Consider the following 15,440-nt stretch of genomic DNA (forward strand, 5'->3'; position numbering starts at 1 on the left):
ATTAGTCTATTTGGCTGTGGCTGCCCAGTGTCACCAGCCTACCTGCAGGTCTCAGAATCTTCAGAACACTTACTGGCTGTGACTTACTGCAGATGATTGTGAAATAGGAAGACTTCTGTCTTTTTGAAATAAATTATTTGGAACCTGTGCCCATCATTGGTGGATAGACTGTCAATGACTGCATCAGGCATCTATGAATATAGAATTGAGTGTCATGAGAGAACAGAATATTCCTTTGGTTAGGAAACTGACCTTGCTATAAAATTTCCAGGATTTTATGATAATATAATGAAAGATTCCCTAGCCCCTCATAACTCAGTTAGCTGTCAATGAAAGTTAGTGTGAGAAGCAGATGTGTACTAATAAATTGGCATACAGATTTGACTTGTGCTCCTTATCATGATGATTAGGTACAATATAAAATAGCTTTTGTACTTAATTAGAAGATGCTTATGTTTTAACTCATTGTCTCATTATTAACAATAGTTCCTTAAAGAAATGAAACTAGGTGTTTCTCTTCTTCCTCTTTATTTTTTACATGTCAAGTGTGAACCTTATTGTATCTGTACATTTAAAAAATAATGTTTTAATAAAGAATGGTTTTAAATCTGTCATTGTTTTTACATCTAAAATAATATACAGTAAATGATTTTTGTACTTTTGTTATATTTACACTTGCCTGTTAGGCATTCACATTCCAGGATGCTTTGGGCAAGCATTTTCTTGTAGGATGTGGTCTTAGAAGTGATCTTTTCATCCTTAAGGGCAGCTTCATCTTCTGACTGAGTTAAATAGAGCAGGGTGAGCTAGTCAGGGTCTATCACTGTGTTCCAGGGTGAGCTAGCCATCCTCTCTGGCAGGACCAGGGTCATAGCTGGAAGGATGAGGTTGTTCAGATTTGGAGAGTGGAATGTGGTTTTACTCTTCTCTTCTCCTTTGGAAAGCACCAAAATAGAAGTACCTTTCCTTTGGTTTTGACCACTTGTAAGTCATAGGACTTTCCAGGGTTGGGATTTTTAGCCTGTTTGGTATGGAAAGAATTAACCTGTGTGATGTAGGTATTTGAGGTGTTGGAAATAATATACTTATTTTGTTACAGAAGCTGGGTTTTTTTAGTAAACACATATCTTAATAATGAGACTAAAACCTAGTATATTGTATGATTTTGACAACTATCTGCAAAGTGATGAAAAACTCATTAACTCAAATAAAAAATTCAACTCAAATATTTGCTAATAGAATGGAACAAGTGGAAAATAAAGTTATCAGGGACTGAAGATAGATCAAAAGGAGTGGATCAGTTAGTCAAAGACACAGAGGAAATACCAAAGAAATTTGAATACAACATGAGAGACCTCTATGTTGGTATCAAAAAACCCAACCTATGAATCATGGGAATAGAGAAAAGAGAAGTACAAACTAAAGATATACATAATATTTTTTAAAAGAGCAGAAAACTCCCACCCCCCGGCAACCTTAAGAGATTCATCTACCCATAAGAAACTTACAGAAATTTATATGGTATATACTATACTGATATTTTTCTTTTAAATTATTGTTATTTTTGACTAACAAGTTAAGTACATATTAGAGTAGTTATTTTGAAGCCTTCTCAAATACCTCTTCTGTTAAAAATAGCACTTTTTTATAACCCTCCTAATTTCATAAGATCATTCTTTGAGCAGGAATTTATACTTAATTTGATTTTGGCTAAGTATTTGTGCATAATATGATCCTGATAAGAGGTATATTCCATCTGGGGCAGGTAGTTTTCACAGGATAGGACACAAATAAATCTAGCTTATCATATTGTACTAGGAATATTTCACCAACTAACTTCTATAGTGGTTTAGCACCCATGTGAAAAATCCCCTTTGCTGGGGGATTGCTAAGTAGCCTTGGCTCGCCAAATGTATCAGCATGTTTGTCTCCACACATTATAAAATAGTTGAGTTTCTCCTTACTCTTTGCTCACTTACATTCAGGGTCTATGACAGAAGGTTTACACGTGTAGGATTATTCTCTCATTTATGAATGGAAAACAAAGCTTGCAAAAATCAACTCAAAGATACAGAGGAGAAAGAGAAAGAAGATTTAAATCACTGCTAACTATTTTGGGTCCAATACTATGCCTCATAAGCCATGATATGTCTTAAACAATATTCCCTGCCACCCAAAACACATGCCTTAAACCAGAGTAAATTCTGGCTAAAGATTTCCAGCAGAAAAATAATGTCTGCTATAGGGCTGGGAATGTGGCTTAGTGGTAGAGTGCTTACCTAGCATGCATGAAGCCCTGGGTTCGATTCCTCAGCACCACATAAACAGAAAAGGCCAAAGTCGTGCTGTGGTGAGCAAAAAGAAACCAGGGACAGTGCTCAGGCCCTGAGTTCAAGCCCCAGGAATGGCAAAAAAATCTGCTGTAAATAGGAAATTAGCAAATGCCAAGATAATGATATGTAATCAGTTCTTACTGACCATCAGCTGGCTGAAGACTCAACAACCTAGTTGACTCAGCCAACTTCAAGCCACAGATTTATCCTCTTTGAGCATTCTCTCTCTCCCTTTCTCTCTCTCTCTCTTTCTCTCTCCCCATACACATATATTATAATATTGTGTGTGTATATATATATAATTTTTTGGTGCTAGGGCTGGAGCCACAGTCTTGTGCACTTTAGGCAAGGATTTACCACTAAACTATAGCTCTAGCCCCTCAGCACATTTTAAATAGTAAAGTTATTTAGCTCTGAGAACAAAATAGTAACCAAATAGATAATGAATCTAATGTTTGTTGGGCAATCCATTTGCTGTTTTAGTGCCTCTAGAATTAGGACAATGGCAAGTAGACGACTCAAACAGAAATAGTTTACTCTACCCTGTTTTAGCAACCATAGATGTTATGTAAACAAATAAGTTTGGTTGTATTGGTGATGGTCTACAGTTTGCTGGGATTTAGGAATAGCTATAATTTTGGAAATTCTAAAGAAAATATGAGAGAAAACAAATGATGGGAGCATATGGAGGGATAGGCATTGGTGGCTTATGCCTATAATGTTAGCTACTCAGGAGGCTGAGATCTGAGGATTGTGGTTCAAAGCCAGCCCTGGCAGGCAAGTCTGTGAGACTCTTGTCTTCATCAACCACCAAAGGCTGGAAATGGAGCTGTGGCTCAAGTGGTAGATGTTGGGGTCAGCTGTGCCTTTAAGAGGCCACAGCTGGCTTGGCCCGTCCTCTCTTCTTCTGCCTTTAACAGGAAGAGAAGCCCCCTGCTCCTGGGGCGAGCACGTTTGCAATGGCGGGGGAACCCCAGAAACCCAATCCTTGGGGGGCTGGGCCTCCGCCCACAAGGGAAGTCCCCTGACATCACTTGATGGACAGATCTCGTGGCCAACCTGTTGTCCCTCTCTAGTGCCCGCCCTTCGGGATATATCTATGCCTCCTCATTTGAATAAAATTAGAATCATCCCAGAGACGGTCTCCAAGACCCCACATGCCCATGTCTTCCTTGGGCTGGCGGGCAAGGGGTTCTCGCGACAACACGGGAACTGAGGCTCATCCGGGACCTGGCTCCTGCATCTAAACCCTACTGGCCGGGGGGGATGTGAGAGAGTGAGTATGGATCCCACATGGAAGAGATAGATAAGCCCAGGACCCCTGCCCACGTGGATGGGGAGGGATAGAGCGAAGCCCGGAAGTAGAGCACTAGCCTTGAGTGAATAAGCTCAGGGACAGTGTCCAGATCCTGAGTTAAAACCCCAGGACTGGCACAAGCATACCAAAACCAACATATACAAGAAAGCTCATTAAAGAAGGTGTATGCAGGACTGGGAAGGTAGAGTGCTTGCTTAGCACACATGAAGCTCTGGGTTCAATTCCTCAGTACCACATAAACAGAAAAAGCTGGAATTGGTGTTGTAGCTCCAGTGGTCAAGTGCCAGCCTTGAGCAAAAGAAGCTCAGGGACAGTGCCCAGGCCCTGGCCTGGGTTCAAGCCTAGGATTGGTGTATGCAGATAGTATTTTCCCCATGTAGATATTTTATTTGTATGTGATACGCAGCATATTATTGAGATATCTTCTGGAGACTAGAGGCTCTTCTTGTATGTAGAATTAGCACTGAATTGGATAAAAGGTGAGCCAGTGCAACACAAGCAACTATGTTGGGAATGAACTTTACAATTTTGGGGGAAAGGGATTCATAGTGGAGGGATGGCAGGAGAAAATGAGGGAAGGGAAGCAATGTTTGACAAGAATTGTATTTATTTCCTTGCTTATGTAACTATAACCCCTGTGTACATCACCTTTACAATAAAAATGAAAATAAAAAGCTCTAGACAAAGTTCTGACACAAACTTTAATGTATCATTGAGCAAATTATTCTCTTTGAGAACTCTTTCCCCCCAAAAAAATCATCACTAGAATTAAAGGATCCCTAAAAGTCTTTCTACTACATCATTCTTTCGTATTATGATGGTTTTACTAAGATTTGTGAGAGGAGTAGGGATTGTAGCTTAGTGTCGGATCATTTGCTTAGCATTCATAGGGCCATGAGTTTCATTCTCTATACCACAGTAGAAAATCATATAAAAATGTGTACTGGAATCCCTCAATTCAACTCACATAATCAATCAGCCCATGGAGATTAATGAATAAAAAAAAAATCCCATTTGAATGACATGCTTATGCCCGTAGAGAAAGAGGGCCATCACAAGCTCCTATGGGGAATAGGGCTGAGCTACAAGGTCACTGTAATGAGAGAATTCCCCCTTGAGGATACTTAAGTTGATGTACATGATTCCTCCAACTTCAGAGGACAATCATGGGGATATTTTATAAGAGCCCAGGAAGAAAAACAGCCTTTTGAGGTAGACACAGCTGTAGCAGCTGTCCCATTACAAAGTACTTTCAATACCCCTTTAATCCAAAGATGGCACCTCCTTTCTCAAATAGTGGTTGAGTTGCAGATGCTGGACACCAAGCAGGATCTAGACAGTTCTTTGGATGGCAGCCCTTTCTCTGCAGAGATCTTGCAGAAGAAGCAAGATGGAGAGCCATGTGCCTCATGCCTGTGCTAAACAAAGTCCCCATTCTTGACTTTTATTTGCGGGTGCCTAACAAACTCTAGTCCAGTCATTTCATTGGAACATGGGAGAGTTGAGTCACATAAGGGGCTATGCATGGCTATGGCTGTTGAAGAGCGTGAGATTTTGCTGGGCATGAGAAGGTCATATTCACCTTCTGAGTGAGGTGGATGCCTAGGGGTGGAAGGCACATGGACAAGTGCATATTCAGTCTCAGTCCCTCCCAAACACTCTCTGGGCCTCTCAGCTTTGTAGGAAATGTTCTCGTAGTACTCCTCAGCAGAGTTTCCTGACAGCTGCCTGCTGAGGGCACTATGGTTGATAAAGACATAGCACAGCTCTTCTGCTGGGGTCTGGTTAGCATTGCCCTGCTGGTCAAAAGAAACACATCATCAAGAGGTGGCCTCTTGGCATGGTCTTCACATTTGGTTTTTTGTTTGTTTGTTTGTTTTTGTTTTTGTTTTTTGGCCAGTCCTGGGGCTTGGACTCAGGGCTTGAGTACTGTCCCTGGCTTCTTTTGCTCAAGGCTAGCACTCTGCCACTTGAGCCACAGCGCCACTTCTGGCCATTTTCTGTATGTGTGGTGCTGGGGAATCGAACCCAGGGCCTCATGAATATGAGGCAGGCACTCTAGCCACTAGGCCATATCCCCAGCCCCTTCACATTTGGTTTTGACACAGGATTGGTCCTGGAGAAAGTCTGTCTACCACCACCATTTCCTTCCCACTTCCTGGCTATGTGTCTTAAATGGGTGCCTCCACCTTAAGCTTCAAAGCCAGCAGCTAGAGCGCTCTTATCTCTTAGACACACAGATCCCTAATGAATGTCTTCTCTGCTCCACATTCCAGAGTGGCTCCCGACCACTCAGGATGCTTCTCGGGGTCTCAAGGCCCTGGAGCAGCCCTTTCTTATCAAAGACATATAATTGGGTTATGATACTCATAGAGATTATCATCACAATGTTTTAAAAAGGAAACAAATCAAGGGAAGGTCAATGGTGGACTCAAGACATAAATGCAGAGACAGGAAAGAGCAAGGGAAAGAACTTGGATGAGTAATGAGACTGGAAATTGAATTTTGTGCTCCACATCTGTCTAGCATTGGGGTACATCTGATGTCTTAGTTTTCCCGTGAAATGATTCTTGTCAAGCACACAGCATGTTGTCTATTGCAAATAGATATCATGTTCACTTTTTTGAATAGCCTGTACAACAGAGGTGCTTTTGCATCTGCCTCCAGGCCCTGTATACTGGTTTTGAGTTCACACACAGCCCTAGCATGTAAGGCCTTTTTTCCATATTAGGGTCAGAAAGGGTCTTATTACCTGGATGGGAGCAGAAGTCACTCTTTTATCTGCAGAAAGAAAACACAGTGAATGAATGTCAAGTCATAAAGAGATTTGACAGGGGCTAGGGTAGGGGCTGAAGTCTACGCAACAAGAAAGTCAAGAGAAAGGTGGGTCACCCTTTGAGCATTTTCAGATCCACAATAGTGCTTTGGGGGAGTTACAAGGTCATCTCAAGAAGAAACAGCACTTGCTCATTCAGAAATGGCTGAATTTTCAGGTAGGAAATCACACTCCTTCTCCCTTCTCTTTCTTTACCCATAGACAGAGTAGTAGAGAATACAATAAAATATATTAAACGTATGTACAGAACTACCACAATTTAAAAATAAAGCATAAAGGATGATTGTGTAGATTATACATAGGTAAGTACTGCATCATTTTTATATAAGGAACTTGCACACCTGCAGATTTGTGTATCCACCGAGACTCCTGGAACTGATCGCCATGGGTACTGGGGATGATTGTGTTGTCTTTGAAGACATAAAAGCTTAGTGCCTTGGCCTACACTAGCAGTCTGTCTTGGAAGTCTGTATTTTCAAATGGAGCACATCACTATGAGATCAAAGCTTTCCAATTTCCTTTTCTTTTTTTTAAAGGTTTAACAGAAAATTCTTCAGATTCATTAAAAAAGACAATTCAGCATATGAATTAATGAACTACAACCTCCTTTTTAAAGCCAGGAAGGCAAACACAACATTTCTTTTTTTTTTTGTTTTTTTTGGCCAGTCCTGGGGCTTGGGCTCAAGGCCTGAGCACTGTTCCTGGCTTCTTTTTGCTCAAGGCTAGCACTCTGCCACTTGAGCCACAGCGCCCCTTCTGGCCATTTTGTATATATGTGGTGCTGGGGAATTGAACCCAGGGCCTCATGTATACGGGGCAAGCACTCTTGCCACTAGGCCATATCCCCAGCCCAAACACAACATTTCTTCCTTCTCTCCTCTAGAAATGCAATGGTCTGTCTAGCCTGTCACTTTATTCATGACTCTCTTCCTTATGATGCTTGCTCTTCACCATCCTCAACTTGACTTCAAGGAGTGATCTCTCAGGAGACGTGACTGACTCCCAAGTGGTCTTTCCACAAAGACTCCTGCCTCTCTGGCTACCATTTCTCTGCCCAGCAATACTAGTGCTCTTGTAATGAAGATGTGATCAGACTGTGTAAAATCCCTCAGCACCTCTCCTTACTCTCAAGAGAAGAACCTAAGTCTTATTACCCTCCCTCTGCCCTCTTTGTGCCCTAGCAAGCTTTACTGCAGTCCCTTAATAATGCCTTTCAACTTTACCTGTTACGTTTGAGGGCTCCAGTTAATTCCTTGGCCTCTAGACCAAGCAGGTTCTACCTGAGGGTTGCAGTGATCCATCAGCCACCCTCACTGCCTCACTGAGCTCACAGGACAGTGGGGTAATAGCTGTGCAATTGGGCGAATTGCTGCCATAAGTGCAGGTATGGTATTATAAATCTGCCCACGGTGAATTCTAGGTGAATTTCCTCTGGTGTATGCCACGTGGGTACTGTATGTGATTTTGGTATATTGGGTATTGTATATATGCCTACCTGATCTAGGGAAGGGAAAGAAAAATGAGGGTGTAAGATATCACAAGAAATGTACTCACTGCCCTATTATGTAATTGTACCACTCTTGCACAACACCTTGTCAACAAAATTTAATTAATAATAAAAAAGAATAAAACAAATAAATCTGCCCACGGGGCTTAGGAGCAGAGAGCAGAGACAGTATGGAAATACAAATCCTCCATGAGTGACAAGAATACCGGGAAGCTGACTTACTTCCCTTTGCAGAGCCTTGTCCTGCTTTCGAAGTGCATGCTTTTTTCCTGTAAAATGAAAAAGGAAAGAAATTGGTTATTTCAATACCCAGAGACTCTCAAAAGAAATTATACTAACCTATGAAAATTTATCTTAGTAAGAAATTGCTTTTTGTTCTTTTGAGATAGTTGCTCACTAGGTATTTCAAGCCTAGGGCTTGAGCTCCTTTTGATTGGCTTTCCTAGTGCTGGGATTACACATATGTGCCACCACACCAGGTAAAATTCAATTCTAATTGTTAAAATTACATGCTTTTCTAAACAGAGCTCCCCTATGACCCAGCAGCTCTACTTTTGGGCATCTACCCAAAAGATTACAAGCAAGACCACACTAAAGCTACCAGCACAACTATGTTCATCGCAGCACAATTTGCCATCAGCAAAATATGGAAGCAATTCAGATGCCCCTCAGTAGATGAATGGGTCAAGAAAATGTGGTACATATACACAATGGAATGCCATGCCTCCATCAGAAAGAACGGCATTGCCCCACTAGTAAGGAAATGGAAGGACTTGGAAAAAATCATACTAACTGAAGTGAGCCAGACCCAAAGAAACATAAACTCTATGGTTTCCCTCACTGGGAATAATTACTACACATCTAGGATAGTCCTAGCAGAAGATCACAATAGCTCAATAGCTATGTATACATGAAACACATAAGATGATGCTAAAAGAAATGAACTCCAAATTATGGAAACAAGTGGTTTATCATTGTTGTTATTTTCAACATACCATGTGAAATTATGCCATTTTTTTTTTTACTTTCTTCCCCAGGGTTTTAGCTCCTGATATCACTGTTACTGATTTTGGTACTCTGGGTATTGTATATATGTTTATTTGAATTAGGGAAGGGAAGGGGAGCATCAAAATGGAGAGACAAAGGATAAAAGACGAATGCAACAGCAATACTTACAAAACTCTATGCTGTAAACCAACTGTACAACTCATGGGAGGGGGGAACAAGGAGGGAAGAGAGTAGGAGAAAAATGAAGGAGGAGGTAATAAGTTGAATAAGAAATGACCACACTGCCTTACATATGAAACTGTAACTCCTCTGTACATCACTTTGACAATAAATAAATTAACTTAAAAATCACATGCCTTTCTTTTCTTTTCCTTTTTGTGCTGATACTAGGGCTTGAATTCAGGGTCAAGGCATTATCCCTTAGCTTTTTCGGTCAAAGCTGGCAATCTGCCACTTGAGTCATACCTCCACTTCCAGATTTTTGGTGGTTAATTGGAGATACAAGTCTCGGGGACTTTCCTGCATATCTGGCTTTGAACTGTGATCCTCAGTCCTCAGCCTCCTGAGTTGCTAGTGTAACAGACATGAACCACTAATGCCTGGGTTATGTGCCTTTCAAAATCCCTCTTTCAGTATATAAAAAAAAAGAGTAAAAATTTAAAAATACAAAAGGAGGCCAAGTAGAAATATATCCTGAATCTCTCTCACTCCCTTCCTCCCCCCATCTTCTTCCCCATTTTTTTCTACGTCTAGTACAGAGTTTACTTACAGAAGGAGAAATATGCTGTCAAAGTAAGTTGCATTTTGGGGGAAGGTTTCTGCCAAACTACCAGTTTGATTTACATAATATGACTTGAGGAACCAGGATTATCTTTCATCTCTGTCTTAATGTATGATCTCCTTCCCCTCCCCACCAACAAACATATTCGTCCACTTGATACACTGTGCAGAAGACCACTGGGAAAACTCCATACATCTCAGGAGACAAAAGACATATTTGCTAGACAAATGACCATAGGTTCTGTTTTGCTGTCAGGTTGATGTCATTATCAATCACCTAGTCATTAACAATTTTTTAAGCATCTCTTAAAAATGCTGACTCAGTTTAGACAATATAGTACCTGAACTGTCTGGACTGTTTACTCTCTGTGCAAAGGACACAAGCGTGTGCTTCTGAACATGGAGCCTGCATATGAGAACCGTCCTTCTCTATAGCCAGCTTCACTTCATCCTCTGAGTCTCAGTCATGTGAGGAGGGTCTACTGCCCATGAGGTAACGGTTCCTGATTCTCAGCAGACACACAAGGCAGCTTCCCTGAGTGAGCTTCCCTCAGGTGACTGCATCTGGGGCTTAGTGCCAGGCTTCGGCTGTGGTATGGTTAGTTCGTTGCCAAGAGCAAGTAGCACGTTGCAACCACAAAGAGAAAAATATCACCTAAGAAAAGCTCTCCACTTACCATGGGAAGCAGAAGCACCCTTCAGGGGTGTGGTGACCCCAGAATCTAAAACACACAAAAGAAATGGCACAAAGTTATAAGCCTGGCTCTGGCAGTTTTCTTTGATTGTCAAGCTCCCTTTGCCATTTCTGGGGAACATGTTTTGTTTCCTAAGTAAGCATATATTGTGAGTTGGCTACCTCCTTCCTAGGATAAAGCTGATACTGTTTTTAATCAGGGAAAAATGAGTTCTTTCTTCTTACTCCTAGTTCCAGGAATTTACCTTGTTCACCTCTGACAAAGAGCCTGAGTTGTCTCCAGGAAATCAAGGCACAAATGTGTGGACAGTTTAGAAGTCATTTAGTTCAGGATTTCACTACTTGTTGAATTCGATTGCACTACATTGATTTTCTGCTCACTTATCCATATTCTGTTCTAGAATGTGAGGGCCATATTTAACTCCTTCATTGCAGTATGTACCACCAGCATAGGTGACACCTTCTGAAACACAGTAAATATGTTTCCAATAAATATTTGATGAACAAAGCAACTCTATCTGGAACAGATGATCATTAGATTTACCACCTTGACTCCAAAGGTATAGCTAAAATTGGACTTTGGCATTTTATGGTAATAGGCTTGGAATTTCTCAGCAGTCTCATTCTTTCTGAATCAGGCCTAGTCACCTGTCTTTATGACTGAATATAAAAGGCATTTATAAAATACTATGTATTCCAGTTACATTATGTAAGAGCATGTGGAATGCACCACTCAAAATGTCCCTGGAACTACTAAGAAGAAGTAGAAGAGGAAAGGATTGAACTGTGAGCACGGCTTTCGCTACTGGTTTGACTGCAAGCTCTGTCAGCCTCCAGGATCTGGGCACCATCGGAGCCTTTAAGACTGAGAGCATGGTTACAGCTCACCCTCTTTTTCCAGATACCTTCAGTGCTCTTTAAATCATTTGTTTCTATCTCCCACTTCTGCTATTAAACAAAATCAAAAGGAAACTACTGAGTTTGACCAATGCTAAGAAACTAGGTTCTCTAAGGGGATATGAGAGTGAGATGAAAGGGGGTGGTACATTCTGAATTACTGGGTCCATTTATTTTTACAAAATGAGGATATATATATATATATATATACGTATATATATATACGTATATATATATATATATATATTTATTGTTTACCTTGTATAAACTTAAGTATGAGCAAAAGCTTTTTTTTTGGCTAGTCCTGGCTGGGGCTTGAACTCAACTCAGGCTCAGGGTCTAGACACTGTGGAGCCTCTTTGTGCACAAGGTTATGTTGCTCTACCATTTTGAGTCACAGCACCACTGTGGCCTTGTCTGAGTAGTTTATTAAAGACAAGAGTCTCATGGACTTTCTTGCCCGGGTTGACTTCAAACCATGATCCTCAGATCTCAGTCTCCTGAGTAGCTAAGATTACAGGTGTGAACCACCCATGTGCAGTTGGCAAAAGCTACTTTTTTGTTTGTTTTTGTTGCCAGTCTTGGGGCGTGGACTCAGGGCCTGAGCACTGTCCATGGCTTCTTTTTGATCTAGGTTAGCACTCTACCTCTTGAGCCACAGCACCACTTCCAGCTTTTTACTACATATGTGGTGTTGAGGAATCAACCCAGGGTTTCAGATATACGAGGCGAGCACTTTACCACTAGGCCATATTCCCAGCCCCACAAAAGCTACTTTTAAGCTGATTATTTCTTCCATATAACTTGCCTGTGATTTATTCTTGTATTTTACTCTGGATGTTTGGAATGAATTCAGATGACTTCCACAAATCAGATTAGATGAGTTCTATGACTTCAGCCCACATGCCAGCAATTCCACATTGCTATCCCTCACTCCTGGATCTCCCATGGTGTCTCCCTCACTGCCTCCCTTGTTACAATGCCCTTGGCTCTGTGACTATTTAAAAAAATTAAACTGGATGATAAGTTATATATGCCCAAGCCTACTTCCTATAATATATGATTTTCATCTCATACTGACGAAATTAGTCCAATTGGGGAGAATTACTGAGCTCCAACTCCTAACATGACTTTGTAAGTTTATTTTCACCCAAGAGTTCCTTCTGAAAGTAGGTAAAAATTTAATTAACTCTGTAGGCCACAGGGCTACTAGCTTTGCCACATTTTAGGATTCTTAGTGTCTAGTACATTAGTACCATACTGTATGACATTTTTCTTAGAGGGAATTCTTTCAGACTAAAGACTCAGAAGGCCAAATAAGGAAGGACTGATGAGGTTGAGTTAGTTTAATAACATCACAATTAATTTAAAGGCCTTTCCATAAACCTTCATGTAATGGTGACACTGACGGTGTGACCACATCAGAAATAGAAACCTTAGTGCTAAAAATGACATGACAAAGGGTTGGGTTTGAGATAGGCAAATAAAGGCACAACTAGATTTAAGGCTGTTGTTTTACAAAGGTCCCATCAGGACACATGCATCTTATTTATTATTTGCCAGAGACTATACACTAGGCTTCTAACAATGTAAAACATCTGTTCAAAGTTTGAAGGTGTTGTTGTCTTTTCTTATGCCCTCACATTGACTTCCATTTCAACCTATGCTGTGGGGTACATGAAGTCCAGCCCCTGACAGATTCATTCTTCCTGGCCAGACTAGAGGAATCGGGTTGAACATTGTCTTACCTTGGTGTCCTCTGCTTCGTGTTTTGGAATCTCAGATTCCATGGGGTCTCTTGAGTGTTCTGCTGACACCTAAGATTCAATATATCATAATAGGCTAAGTGTCTCTTCTCCAGGCCATACCCCTCTGATCCCCAAACATCCAGGAATTCTCACTATTAAGGATGATTACAGGGACGGGGGAGTCCTAAACCCTTCAACTGACATTTCCTATGTGCTACACTAAGCAACACATATAATCCAGGGACAGAGAATATGGAATTAAAGGGGAAGAAAGCCAATGAATTAAAGAGATACATTAGTTTTTTGTTTGGATAGATTTTATTTCTACATTGTCATTGTTTCATTTTCTGGATGGTGGGGGTATAAAGAAAAATAAACTAATAAACACTGCTTACTCTGCACCAGTTATTTTACATATTATATTTCATTTAATTCCAGGATAAATCTGTGACATTGATATGATCATCCTATTGTTTATCAATAAGGAAACTCGAGGCCAGAATTACTAGGCAAGTTTTCTGAGGATGTACAACCATCAAGGGAGGGAGCACATCTCAGAACAGGAGAAATGTCTTTTTGTTCTATGGTGGTATTTTCCCAGCTTTTGTGTTGAGAGACATGGATGTGAGTGAGCTGATGGAATGATGACTGAGAAAAGTTGAAAATCACATCAAAGTCAATACAAGCCTTTTGATCAGATTAAGAGAAACACTTAATCAAGATGGAAGTAAAGCTTCTGAAACAATGACTGATTATTAGGGGAAAAATTCTATCTGGAACTAAATATAGACTATGTAGGATCAAAAATAAGAGACTAAAAACCATAAAAATGTGTGAATTTGTTTTGCCTTGGGATGATAAAAGAATTTCACAAATGCCATGACAGAACCCTAAATGCTTATAGATTTAATTTGTCTTTAAAATACAATATAATAAAACAAAACCATAAATATCTAGATGGTATAAGATACGCAGACTACAAATTTACAAGAGTAAAGTTTAGACTAAAGTTTAATACAAAAATGGTCAAAAGGGCCTTTCACTGGCACTTCACAGATGGAGAAGGATAAATGGTTGATAAGTGCAGAAAATAACAATTATGAATTTAATACTTATGTAGTTTTAAGCTAATTACCAGTTTAGGTCATTATCTTATGTTTATTCCCTCTGTTTGTATAATGAATACATGGATATTACAACCTCTCTCTCTACAGCAAAAATCTGAAAAGCAAAAGTGCATACAAAATACCCATCACCCTTTTCTCATTTGCACTGTACTTGCATTATATTTTTCACCCCAAGATGGTTCTTTCTTAGTTTCCAATCATCTAATGTTTATCAAATGCCTACCATCTACCAGAAATAGCAACAGAAACCAGGGATGAATTGCGACACAGTGGATAAACAGTAAAAAAACCCAACAGTCCTTACATTTGAAAAACAACCATCTAGACATAAAAAATGATGATTTATAATCTTACAGGAGAATGCCAGAATAAATTGGCAATGAGATGTGAGGACCCAGAACTCTTAGACAATGCCAATTCCAGAAAGGAGCAGGAAATATGCTTTAGCATCCCCAGGTCTTCTTTTGGTAAGTGACATGCTGTGTAAACTGAGTTCTACTTTTTAGTGGCATGACCTGAGACACCGGTAACAAAACACAATCCTATAAAGACCTCTGACCAACCCATTCTCTCCAGATCACCTCATTCATACTCTAGACATTCCCTTAGTTTTGATGGTTCTTATTTTTGCATGATGGCTTTGATGTTCATGAAAATAATGGACCAAGACAATGAGAAGATCTGCTAATTATTGAACCCTGCTATGTGTCAGACACTATGCCAGCACCATAAAATCTTGGCTACTGTGAGGTAGAGATTTTCCTATTATTTCCATTGAAAGCAAGGAAACTAAGCCCTGTCATTTTAAGGAACATGAAAGTGAGTCTCTACCTCTTCAGACATCTTCCTACCTGCTTTTAAACACTCAGGAGTGTATACTGAATGAGGCTTCATACGGGCAGGTCCCATGCTTTAAAATTTGACTAGAAGGCTGAGTATTTTTGAACTTCTGGAGCAGTAAGAGCATGGGAGAACATCCCTTCCACACACTGGCAATAGAGATCCATTTTTAAATAAAGGGGGTCTTCTCATATCTCAGCTTCTCTCCACGAGCTGCAGACTGAGGCAAAGGGAAAAACCTGTAAGGAATTTCTTGGAGTGTCTAGCATGTAGAAAGCACTGAATTCTTGACAAGTTCATTACTCTATTTCCTTCACCCCAGGAGGAACAACCCCCCCCCCCCCGCCACTTC

General features: G+C 40.4%; 1 protein-coding gene across 1 annotated transcript; it reads right to left on the reverse strand.

The window, feature by feature from the left end:
- Nucleotides 1-4,277: 4,277 nt before the first annotated feature.
- Gcsam (germinal center associated signaling and motility) lies at nt 4,278-13,163 on the reverse strand. The gene is given in 7 exon segments (XM_048345816.1): nt 4,278-5,204; nt 5,206-5,459; nt 6,404-6,432; nt 8,201-8,263; nt 10,460-10,504; nt 11,283-11,424; nt 13,122-13,163. Coding segments are annotated over 7 exon segments (600 nt in total). The 3' UTR covers nt 4,278-5,179.
- Nucleotides 13,164-15,440: the final 2,277 nt, after the last annotated feature.

The sequence above is a fragment of the Perognathus longimembris genome, chromosome 5 (genome assembly GCF_023159225.1).
Source record: "Perognathus longimembris pacificus isolate PPM17 chromosome 5, ASM2315922v1, whole genome shotgun sequence".
NCBI classification, from domain to species: domain Eukaryota; kingdom Metazoa; phylum Chordata; class Mammalia; order Rodentia; family Heteromyidae; genus Perognathus; species Perognathus longimembris.